Source organism: Nycticebus coucang, chromosome 11 (genome assembly GCF_027406575.1).
Source record: "Nycticebus coucang isolate mNycCou1 chromosome 11, mNycCou1.pri, whole genome shotgun sequence".
Classification (NCBI taxonomy): Eukaryota; Metazoa; Chordata; class Mammalia; order Primates; family Lorisidae; genus Nycticebus; species Nycticebus coucang.
Genome location: NC_069790.1, coordinates 19,182,628 through 19,195,486, shown reverse-complemented (window position 1 = coordinate 19,195,486; position 12,859 = coordinate 19,182,628). Strand labels below are relative to the sequence as shown.

Here is a 12,859-nt window from a genome sequence, read left to right as displayed (position 1 = left end):
CCCAGGTGGGAAGGAAAGGGTGCTCTCTGCATGACAAGTTCCCAGCCCCGGACACAAGTCTTAAGACTAAAGATATGTAACTTACCTGCCTCTTCTCATCAGGAGCCTTCAGAAAAAGTGCATTAATTACTGCAATGGTATAGGTTTGGATTTCTTGATCCAGCCTGTAAAGATATAGGACAATAAGGAAAGTCAGAAGAGGCTACCCCTGAGTTGGACCATTATGAGGTTCAAAATTACATTTCCCCCAGCCAAAAAAAAAAAAAGGCCGGAGAGAAAGGCAGGGCCTAGAGAACGTATTTCACCCATCACAGGCTGGAAATACAGTAGGTGTGCAATTACCGTTACTAACGGGACAGTATGCCGCACGGTGAAGATTACCCAGAATCACAGGCAGCCTTCTGCTCTGTTAGGATTAAAGCATGAACCCAGGAGCGGCAGGAATTGGGGCAGCAGCAGCAGGAGTTGGGTGTGTGGATGGGTCAGTGGAATCTTCCGTGTGATGTGTAAAGTGTATCAGCAAATAGCTCTAGAAGTCGCCACATCCCTGGGCTAATTTAAAAGAAATTACTTTGTCTCCATGGCCATGATATTACATATTCTAAAAATCTATTTCCACATAGAAACTTTTTAATAACCAAAAGACTAGGTAATTTATGTTTATAAATTTGCTTTTCACTGGAAAGAAATTAGAAATTTCAAATGAAGCATAGATCTAACATGGTAAATAGTAAAGGGAAGGATCCATGGCATAAACAAAGAGTGGACGGCAAACTATATTTAGGGCTAATTTATCAGGCCGGTGAGGGAGAGGTGTTGCTTAGAACACCTTTGGCAGGATGAGATTCAAAACCCAGTTCAGCACAGGCTGGCCGTGTGGCTTTGGATAAGTTCACGGGGATCCCCCAAACACCTCATCTGCAATATGGGCAAGAACACATCTATTTTATGGGATTGCTGCTTTGAAGATAAAATAGATTATGCACATGAAATCTTTAGCACAAGGCTTGATGAATAATGAACTCTCCACTTTGGTGAAGTGCTTTGTAAATGAACATGTGTGCCCTTAAGATTCAGAAAAAAGATACAAAATGTAAAGTTAATTCATTTCACATTCAGGAAAATGCAGAACGAGTCATTTCTACAGAGGTTACACATCAAAATCATCATCTTGAAGAACGTGGTAACTTTCACTGAGGCCACAATCCACAGCTTCTGGGACTTCAGTTTTAAATGCGGATGATCACCCTCCTGCCTCCAAGTAACGTACTTTAGTAGTTTATATTACAAACACAACACTGAACATTTCAGAGAACCGCTAAACAGGTACACATGCTCCCACCCTGCACCACCAATCCAAAGGACTCCATCAGGTTTCTTCTTGAGAATTTGCAAATGTGACTGAGAGAGCCAGCCAGTGAGCTGTTGGGAGTTGGGTCCCTCTAGCACCAGCCAACAGGCTGAGAAAGACCTGTCGCTGAGCACTCCGGGGAAGCCACAGTTTCTCTCCTTCTCAAGGCTTAGCTATTCCAGTTTTTTCTGGATTCTTCATGGCATGCCAGTATCCTTTAATAACTCCTTTTCTTGTGTAAGCTAGCTCACAATTGTTTGTTGCCACCCACAACCCAAACTACTTTAATTTCTAAAGTAGCACCAAACAGAAGACTCTGTCTCAGGTTGGTATCATCAGAGACAACCTTACTAGTTACCGAAAGGAGGAAAGATGGAGAAACAGCTCCAAGAGAGGGCTGCAAGGGCAGCTGTCTTAGTTCCACTGTGTAGTTCAAGCCACTAGGAAAAATATACATCTATAGATATATTTTTAAATACAAAAGAAGAAGGTCATTATGATCACCTTGAGCCTAGCTAAGGAAGAACTTTTAAATGCCAGTCATCCTCCTGCCTCCAAACAAATAATGATATAATTAAATTCTTTTTTTTTTTGTAGATACAGAGTCTCACTTTGTCTCCTTTGGTGGAGTGTCGTGGCATCACAGCTCACAGCAACCTCCAGCTCTTGGGCTTAGGCCATTCTCTTGCCTCAGCCTCCTGAGTAGCTGTGACTACAGGCACCTGCCACAATGCCTGGTTATTTTATTTTTTTTGTTTGCAGTTTGTCCAGGGCCAGGTTTGAAGCTGCCACCCTCGGTACATGGGTCCAGCGCCCTACTCACTGAGCCACAGGCGCTGCCCCGATATAAATAAATTCTTTAAAAATTCTTACTACAGGCTAGGCCGAGTGTTTCACACCTTTAACCCTAGCACTCTGGGAGGCCGAGGTGGTGGATTGCCTGAGCTCACAAGTTCGAGACCAGCCTGAGCCAGCGTGAGACCTCATCTCTAAAAATAGCTGGGAGTTGTGGCAGGCACCTGTAGTCCCAGCTACTTGGGAGGCTGAGGCAAGAGAATCACTCGCATAAGCCCAAGAGTTTGAGGTTGACATGAGCAGTGACACCACGGCACTCTTCTGAGGGTGACAAAAGTGAGACTCTGTCTCAAAAAAAAAGAGAGAGAGAAAAGAATTCTTACTACAAAATGCCTAACATAAAATTTCTAATCAACTAGGAAGATACTCATTATATCACAAGAAACATTATCTTACATGATTAGGGAAAGAGTCTATTGAGAACTTAAGAGAACACATCTCCCTATTGTGTCTTATTAAAGGTAAAACTCTGCTAGTATGTACCAACATGCATCGAAACTGAAAACCTGCTAAGGGCCGGGCACCAGAGACAAACACAGACCTCATTTCCCCAAGGGGAGCAGGCCAGAGGGAAGGCACCAGGCCGTCCCAGTGCAACATATGGTTTGGTTACATGCCAAAAAGAGATTATTTTTCTGCACATTTAATTGAACCAACACAAAGTGTTTCCTAGGGCATCATTGTGGCTGCATTCCCGACGCATGTCCCCTCCCCAGAGCCACTGGAGCACACTTACCCTTGAAGATGTGGAATGAGTTGGCCGATGGTGATCTCCTGCGCCACCTTCTGGTAGAGGTCATGACTGTTGAGTACCATTGACTCCAAAATTGCCAAGGACCGCTGCAGGATGGAGAGGTCTATGGCTGACTTATTCACAAAACTGGCTATCTGAAAATGCAAGCGGGAGAAATTGACTGTTCATGCTAAGTAGAGCAGAGAAGTGGAAAAGGGAGCAAATAAAATAAATCGGGACCTCATTTAAGAAACAGCAGACATTGAGGTTACCTGAAATCACTGGAAAATAGCAAGAACTGCATCAAGCCAACCACTGTTCTTGACATCATTACAGAGCAGGATTTATGTTATTTTTCTGTATTTCAATGATTTTTTTAAAAATAGACACCTTCAGGGAATTATTCCTTCTGGTTTTCCAGGATTATCATTCTGAGTTTCAGCTTCCAGGAGCAGACAATTTCAACAGGTGTATTGTACCGACTGAGGCAGTAATTTCAACATATACTAATAGCCCTCCTCCTCCATTCCAGATGCTCCTTTATCCACATAATCCGTGACTTTTATGTCCTTATTTTGTTGCTTTTGTGTTCTTAAGGGACTCACACAAATCACACTCATGGATACAATTCAACTGGCAACTTTTCAGTTAAGGGCCACTCTCACTGCTATTCCTAAACAAAAAACTCTTCACTCCCTTCTTCTAACTTCTTACAGTTAAAATAAATCCTTTTCATCCCTCCCAAATGTAGCAAAAAGGGAATCGTTTAAGTTCATAGTGCTAAAAGTCAAAATATGACGTTAAGCTCTAAAATACATTCCCAAAGGAATTAATCACTAAAGCCCCAAACGTAATAAATCACATTGTAAGAGGGAAATAAAATAAGGGTGAGAAAAATGGATCACAGCAATCCAAACACATGGGCACCATAAAGGTTTTATTTTATGGGCTTCATTAAAAGTTATTACTGTCTGTTGACAACATACAATAAAAGGCCATTATTATATCAACGTAATGACTGCTTTCTTAAAAGCTAAATAAACTTGGTTCCATCACAAGTAAACACTTGCTGCTTCCCTCTGTCAACACAAATTTCTCCCTTTCTTTTTCGCCATCAACCCCTCTCCTTATCCCCTCTCCACACTTGTCCATGATGAAATGTGAATGACGCACCCATGGCAACACCCAATTTCCATCCCAATGGCCTTTAGTTCACTGGCCCCGGTGAAAGCAAGGGTGGGAGGTGCAAATACCAACACCTTCCCTGCCCTTAGATATACCTGGACCTCAAGAGGTGGGAAATAAATGATGTGAAGAAATATAGCGACATTGTGATTTTACATTCTAAAAAGGTATTATTTTATAATATGAACAGCAGGGGCTCAGCACCCATAGCTCCGTGGTTAGGGTGCCACCACATACACTGAGCCTGGTGGGTTCAAATCCGGCCCAGGCCTGCTAAACAATAATGACAACAACAACAAAACAGCTGGGCGTTGTGGTGGGTGCCTGTAGTCTCAGCTACTTGGGAGGCTGAGGCAAGAGAATCGCTTAAGCCCAAGAGTTGGAAGTTGCTGTGAGCTGTGACACCACAGCACTCTACGCAGGGTGACATACTGAGACTCTGTCTCAAAATTCATATATATATATATATATGATACAGTAGGAAAAGTAGGGGAGCTTTAAGATTCCCAAAAAACTGCTTTCACTACTCTCATACCTAATAAATGTATCATGTTTACAGTCTCTGGCAAGTCCTTGCCTTAGTCCTCACAGTCTGCTCAGTCTACCAAATCCACTATGCAAGGCCACTTCTCTTGCTTTAGAGCCATCTTTCACTGACAAAAATCCAATTACCCTTATGCTGTGTCCCTTGTTTAATAAGAACTCAGGCCACTTCTAAACAGAATATAAACTCCCTGACTTCTCCATCGTCACCTACCCGCCCCCCCCCCCAACTTCATGATCTCAGCATGATTCTTGGCACTGGTATTAGGAAACTGAAGAACTCATAAAGAATTCCACTGACAATCCTTAGAGTTTTCTCTGCACTTATTTCCTCCTCACTCGCGGCTCCCCTTTTTGTCTTCACTTCTTAAATCTGGATGTGCCTTAGGTCTCCATGGAGACTCCCCTGCTGATGATGCCATCAATCTCCCTCCACCCTCCATCTCCTTTTTTCATTCAGTCCATATTTGTTCATTAATTCCTTTTATTACACGTAAAAAAATAAAACAGGCTGGCTCTGTCTTCCAGGTCTGGAGCTACAAAAATGAGCAACACTCACTTAGTTTGTAACTTCAAGAACCTGATAGTCTAGCAGTTAGAGATAAAAGACTACTTACTATGAAGTGTATTAAATGCTTACTCCTGGCACCCAAAAGGATACCTCCATTTGGATATTCCAACAAAGCCTAAATTTCAATGGGGTTAAAAAAAAAAATCAATCTCATTGTCATCCCATTCCTTCCTTCCTAATTATTACCCTTTTCCAAGTATCCCTGATTGTTAGTGATTAATACATAATATGCCCAGCTCCCTGTCTTCTATCCCTCCCTTCTGATAGTCAGTGTATACACTCAACATTAGCCCACTGGTCCGACTTCTTCAATTCCTTCTATGTTCAAGTTTTCCATCAAGTGGAAATTTACCCACTACTTCCATAAATATCCTTTTGACAATATTTCCATTGTCAGAATATTCAATTAGAACTATCCATGTTTTCTGATATGAAGTACACCTTCTTATGATGGTCTGAAAGTTATCTACAAATCATCGACTCTTCTGTGTGCCCACCGGATTTGCTCAGTGGTACGAAATAATGTGTGGTCTTTGCTATCATTCAAGCATATTTATATCCATGTACATGTTCCATTTCCATTTGCCATTTCGATACATTGAACTAATCCCTTATTTTCATGAAGGTATCCTCCAAAATTAATTTACCTCTTCCTTGACATACAGAATCCAATTATCTCAGCAATCCTAAAGCATGTCACGAAACGCGCATCCTATGTAACACACCCAGCCGAGTACCTGCCAGACACAGAGGGCAGCCAAAATTTGTTAGTGTCCTGTGTCTAATTCTGGAGCAGCTGCTAGTCATTTCTTTTTTAAAATCAACTCCTTTCTTTTGCCTAATTTGTCAGTGGTTTTAACCAGACATTTTAATGATCTAATACTTTCTCATAATGAGTATGAATAACCAAGGCAAAGGGGCTAATCCAAGCAGATGTAATAAAAGAACTCGAGACGAACTCCTTATCAGTGAATGAACAAATGTTATTTTCTACGTCCAGTTTGAAAACTACAGATCTTAGTATAGCTATAGAAGGTTAGAGACTGCTTGGTTAAATTTAAATTTCCTTTGTCCCTCAAAAAATTAATAATGGGTTTCTTTGTCTTCAGTTTCTCCCTGGCTCCATAACCGCACTTTTGGTTGACACAGGTGAGCCAGCCTAAGTCAGCCTATATCACAAGGAAGAATTAAGAGGAGTTAGCGATAATTACATACTTACATATATATATAATCACACACACATATACATATGTATTATCTCCTCGTGCTGCTCATTCATTGAAAAATGTTACCTATGGCGGCGCCTGTGGCTCAGTGAGTAGGGTGCCGGCCCCATATACCGAGGGTGGCGGGTTCAAACCCAGCCCCTGCCAAACTGCAACAACAACAACAACAACAAAAAAAATAGCCAGGCGTTGTGGCGGGCGCCTGTAGTCCCAGCTGCTAGGGAGCCTGAGGCAGGAGAATCACGTAAGCCCAAGAGCTGGAGGTTGCTGTGAGCCGTGTGACGCCACGGCACTCTACCGAGGGCTACAAAAAAAAAAATGTTAACCTAGATAAAACATAGGAATATATAAGTAACTTTTAAGAATGGGGCATGGGCCTCAGGGAACCAATGATCCAATAAAGACTTCTTAGAATCACTTAGAGTAAAATCTTAACATTTTCCCATGCTATCAAAACCTATGGAACCACAGGAAGCATGGTGCTCTACTCCCATATTTTAAATTATTCAAGTAGAGGCCCATAAATCTCTCAAGTTTTTAAGGGAAAAAATTCTCAGGTCTCTAAACCAAAGTGGCAGGATGTTTGTCCAGGCACTAAAAACATTTTCAGGGTGAGCCAGGTTCTCCTGCACAGCTAAGATTTCAAGAGCATTTATAAGAAAGTTTCCTTCCGAGAGAAGGCACTGATGTTATACTTGGCTGGGGGAAAACCAGCTCACAACACAGCAGAAACTTTTATTTTTTTTCTTTTTTTCTTCTTCGCGTTTTCCTACCCTCTTCTTGAGTAGCCAAGCCTTTAAAAAGCAATGACATTATATATTGGCATCAAGGGATTCCAAGTTTCAGAGTATTTATGAAACGATGTTATTTGTTGCAACCAAAATGTGTTAACTAGAATCTAGATCCTCACAAAACAAAACAGATAAAGTAATAGAGGAGATTGAGGCTGGCAGGGAAAAAATATTTCTCCAAAGTGGTATGAATTTGGCATTAATAGGAAGCCAACTCTAGACCACAGGGATAGACAGCTTTTGTCAGCCTATTTCCTAGTTGATTTTTGTGGAGATAAAGCCTCATTTAAAAGACAGTTGCCTGCATACAATTCCTGGGTTGTCGAAGTGCTGAATCCGGTCCAGCTAATGAATAAAAAAAAGTTAACCTTACCAAAAAAATTAAGTAATTTCTTGATGACTATTTTTCAAATTCATATAAGAGATCTCTATATAGCAATGCAATGAAAACATAATGACTAAGAATGAGGACATGGAATGAATTGTGTTGCTTTTTAAAAATATTTCATTTTTTAAGTGCTTATCTTTGCTACTTTAGACTTAATGTAATTCTTGATTTAATTTCAGTGAAGAAAAACTCTTTTCTTAAGAAGTTAGAAAATTAAATTACTGTCATCCTCTCTGACTACTACTGACACCATTTAAAGAAACACAGCTTTGCAATTCCTTTCCACTCAGAAGTGAAATTTGCCTTAAAACATACTTAAACACAGTACCGCTGTATTCCTTCTCTTCTTCAAGTTGTTTTTTTGGTTGTTGTTTTTGCTGTTAGTGGTTCTTAAGCAAATTTCATTCATTTATTTCACAGAAATGTATTAAGCCCTTACTCTGTGCCAAGCCCCGACGATTGATACAGTGACGGAGAAGCCGTGTCTCTGCCTTCCTCAGCTAACCATCTATTGGGAGAAATAGTCGAGTGTACACAAAATTCACAGAAATGTGATAAGTGCTGATATAGGGACATACCGGAGCTCTCTGGGGAACAGAGAACGGAAGAAATCACTTTACTAGTAAGGTCAGGGATAAGTAAGGGACAATGCTGGTTAAACCAGGCTCCGGGAACCACTTTTTGCACTCAGAAATTACAGGTACATGCTAATTGGGAAAGAGCCCTGAGCCATGTGACCAAGGACACCCCACTCACTACATGACCTCACTCAACCCCTGTGAGCCACTGCACTCCCCGCCTCCCGACCAGAATTAACAAGACTGTCTGTTCTGTTCTGGAAAGGATTGCTGCTGGGAATCAAAAGAGCTAATGTCAGTGAAAGGACAACATAACTTCAAGGAATTCACATTCAGCACAACATCGTTGTCACATTCTACAGCAAGAGAGGCTCTAATAACAGACAAGCAGGGCAATTTGGATGTGGAAAAGAAGGCCTGCTATAAATTCACAAAGAGTAAAAATTTTTGTCTAGGGTAAGAAAATCCACAAACCCCAGTATCTTTAGGTTCCAACTTGCTTCTCTAGAACTTAGGGAGACAGAACATAGCAATTCATTGTCTGCTCTCTGAATCTAACATGTACACTCCTGGCTACCGCCTAAGGAAGGCATTTTACAAACATAGCAATTGTTGGCTTTTTCATCTATAATAGATTCTTTTCTGTTTAACAATTTATACCACTAAGCAAAAAGCAGCTTACTCCTTTATGGTGTGTCTTCTACACGATTCCCTTGGCTTTATGAACTTGGCTATAAGGAAAGAGGGTCCAGAGGTATGTCAAGAAAGCACTTAACTTAAATAAACATGCAATATAGAGCAGGCATGCAACCCGTCAGGCCTCCAATCCCAGCCCCTCACTGCACAGCCTTGAGCTATCCTATGCCCTTCAATTCAAGGCAGCATTTCCCCCAAGATACTGATTAATTAAAAAATAAAAGCAGTAACTTCAAGGTGAGAGCACCCAACAGATACCACCTCAGCCAAGTAACCAAGGGGAAATCACCATCAAGAAGACAAACCGACATCAAGGACGGCAGAGGGGGATGCCCTGGGAAGGACGCACCGTTGCTTCTGGGGCACTTCCCCCCCAAACTGCAGAACCTTCCTTCATTTAACCATGAGGCAAATACACACAAATCCAAACTGAGGGACATTCTACAAAATAACTAGCCAATGTCAAAGTCATGAATGACAAGGGAAAACTGAGGGACTGTCACAGATTGGAAGATGCTAAAGAGATATGACAACCAAATTCAATGTGGATCCTAGATCAGATCCTCAATCAGAGAAAAACATGAGCAGGAAACAGTGAAATCACATGAAGGTATTGCAGCCTGCTAATTTATTTCATTTCAATAGCTGTACTATCATTATGCAAAACGTTAACATGGGGGAAGCTGGATAGAAGGCATACCGAAAATTCTGTGTCACTTTTATGCAACTTCGTCTGCTGCTATTTGAAAATAAAAGGATTTAGGCGGCACCTGTGGCTCAGTGAGTAGGGCGCTGGCCCCATATGCCGAAGGTGGCGGGTTCAAACCCAGCCCCGGCCAAACTGCAACAAAAAAATAGCCGGGCGTTGTGGCACGCGCCTGTAGTCCCAGCCGCTCGGGAGGCTAAAGCAAGAGAATCACGTAAGCCCAAGAGTTAGAGGTTGCTGTGAGCCGTGTGACGCCACGGCACTCTACCCGAGGGCGGTATAGTGAGACTCTGTCTCTACAAAAAAAAAAAAGAAAGAAAGAAAAAGAAAATAAAAGGATTTAAACTTCAAGTGAACCTTACTGGACTTTGCTTTGATTTTCCAGCTTACACAGATTCACGGAAATTCTTTATTTTAGATAATCCTTCCCAGTAATCTATACTTATAAAATAAACTTGTGAATTCCAAACATCTCTTTATTCCTAACACAGGAGAGAGGGGGGTGGAAATGCCAAAACATTTATAAACGATTTCATTTCAGAAATACAAAGAGAGGGAAAAAATAAGTTCATAAATAGGAATCACTTATGCTTCAATGCTACATTTAAGATTCTGAAGATCAGGATTACTTCTCTTTGGTCAGAAAAATGGAAACAGAAGTTGATAGACCTGTCTCTATTTTGCAGAGAATAATGGGGGCTCTTCTGCCCTCCCCACCCACCACCAGATCCACCGTCATTAGGTTCTTCCCAAAGGAGGAGCCAGCGGAACTGGTTGATGCCTGAGACGTTGTTCACACCACGAGTGCACCAGGCTCACTCTGCCCAGGATGCCCCCTCGCATATCCCTGCTTCAAATCTCTATACGTTGCCTCTTTCCCTTCCCACAAACACCACATTGAGGATGAAAGGTTCAAGAAGAACATTAAAAACTCTGCTCAACTCTAGAGACCATCAGAGTCACGCACAGGGAATCAGACACTCGTGCAGTTATTAGCAATGTGACACACTGATTTCCCAGAGCTATGGGTCCTCATATGCCGTCCCTTATAATTCCCATGGGGACAAAATATCATTTTCATAGAGAATTTTGGCATCCTGACCCCACATATGCAATACTATCATAAACCACACCCACCTCTTAGCATTTAAAAAAAGGAAACAATAATAAAATATCCTCAAAGCAGAGAACACGACCAATAGAGGAAGGAAATCCATTAAGCCCAGGAAGCACAATCTGTATTACCTTCTTAATGAACGCCACAGAAAACGTGTCCCAGGACACTATGCCATGGTCCATCAGCTCGACGAAGGCTGTCAGGGTAAAGGACAGCATGTCTCCAAAGCTGCAAAACAGAAGTGGGTACAAGAGGCATGAGCCCCAAAGCTGAGCATGAGGCGAGACACAGATGCAAGAAAGCTTTGCAAAAGTGAGCCCAAGCACAATTTGAAAAGACATTTGGGCCAGGCACGGTGGCTCATGCCTGTAATCCGAACACTCCAGGAGGCCCAGGCAGGTGGATCGCCTGAGCTCAGGAGTTCAAGACCAGCCAGAGCAAAAGCAAGACCCTGTCTCTACTAAACATAGAAAAACTAGCCAGGCATTGTGGCAAGCGCCGGTAGTCCCAGATACTTTGGGGGTCTGACTCCTCCTTAGCCTGAGCAACAGGAAGAGGCAGGCAGCATGGCAGAGGTCAGGCAGGCCTCCCACATGGAGCAGACCTGGGTTCATACTGACTCTCACTCTGGCCAGCTGGGTCATCTGGGGGCAATTCACTTACCCTCTCTGAACCCTTGTTTTCTCAGCTGAAAAAGTGGGTAGTGATACCTATTTAAGCACAAGGCTGCCGGCAGAACCCGAGTACTTTATGACGTGTGTCACATATGAGAGCACTTAGTAAACGATACCTTAAAAAGCAAAGCCACTTGGGGAATCAAAGTTAGGGCAGCTTAGGGAGGATGATATGCTTCTTTGATTATCCACAGGTAAATGCGAAAAGTAAAAATAATTCTATTAAGAGAATTAGCACTTTGGAAAGGACTCAGTGGTCTACAGGTACCTCTATGTATACACACAGACACAAACACACCACATGTGAGTAAACACATTCACTTGTGTTACACTGGTCACCATTTGATCTTTAGTTGAAGGCTTTTATGGAATGTCTACGGAGATCGTGACTCCATAGAATGGGTTTACATTATTTTGACTATACTATATTATGACCATAATGCTTGCTGTTATTCGGAAGGCAGTAGGAAGGGTCTAACGTATGGTTTAGAAATCCTAATGTTAAAAGAACTGGCCATCTGCAACAGGTCCACCTGGGACTTCATCACACAGTATCTAGTACTTTCAGGACAACACTTTAACAGACACTTAGACCCTCAGAATCTTTCACTGATACTCAACCTTTATAATAAATCATCGTCATCATAAACATTAATTAAAAACCTTCAAGGATAAATCTCTCTTCAATTGCGTTACATTACACCCGTCAGGATCTCTACACTGTATTATATGACAGCACCGATTCCTACGCTCAACTTTCTTTTTTTATTCATTTTATTTTATTGAACCTTAGTATTTTTGTTGTTGTTGTTCTTAATTCTATTTACTTCTGCTCGGATCTTCGTTGTGTGTTTTCTTCTGTTAGCTTTAGGTATTGTTTGTTCTTGTCTCTCTAGTTCCTTGAGGTGCAATGTTGTTAATTTGTGATATTTCTCCTTTTTTTTTTTTTTTAATTGTTGGGGATTCGTTGAGGGTACAATAAGCCAGGTTACACTGATTGCAATGGTTAGGTAAAGTCCCTCTTGCAATCATGTCTTGCCCCCATAAAGTGTGACACACACCAAGGCCCCACCATCCTCCCTCCGTCCCTCTTTCTGCTTCCCCCCCAATAACCTTAATTGTAATTAATTGTCCTCATATCAAAATTGAGTACATAGGATTCATGCTTCTCCATTCTTGTGATGCTTTACTAAGAATAATGTCTTCCACTTCCATCCAGGTTAATACGAACGATGTAAACTCTCCATTTTTTTTAATGGCTGAATAGTATTCCATGGTATACACATACCACAGCTTGTTAATCCATTCCTGGGTTGGTGGGCATTTAAGCTGTTTCCACATTTTGGCGATAGTAAATTGAGCTGCAATAAACAGTCTAGTACAAGTGTCCTTATGATAAAAGGATTTTTTTTCCTTCTGGGTAGATGCCCAGTAATGGAATTGCA

The 12,859-nt window shown here is 41.7% G+C and overlaps 1 protein-coding gene across 8 annotated transcripts in view; it reads right to left on the bottom strand.

Moving 5' to 3' along the window:
• Positions 1-12,859, bottom strand: part of ELMO1 (engulfment and cell motility 1) — a 576,900-nt gene that overhangs the window by 357,679 nt on the left and 206,362 nt on the right. For all 8 annotated transcript variants that reach the window (XM_053608836.1, XM_053608837.1, XM_053608839.1 and 5 more), the window contains 3 exons: positions 10,869-10,968; positions 2,943-3,094; positions 86-164 (listed from right to left, as the gene is read on the bottom strand). In XM_053608836.1, the coding sequence (XP_053464811.1) occupies positions 86-164; positions 2,943-3,094; positions 10,869-10,968 (331 nt within the window). The remainder of the gene's footprint in view (positions 1-85; positions 165-2,942; positions 3,095-10,868; positions 10,969-12,859) is intronic.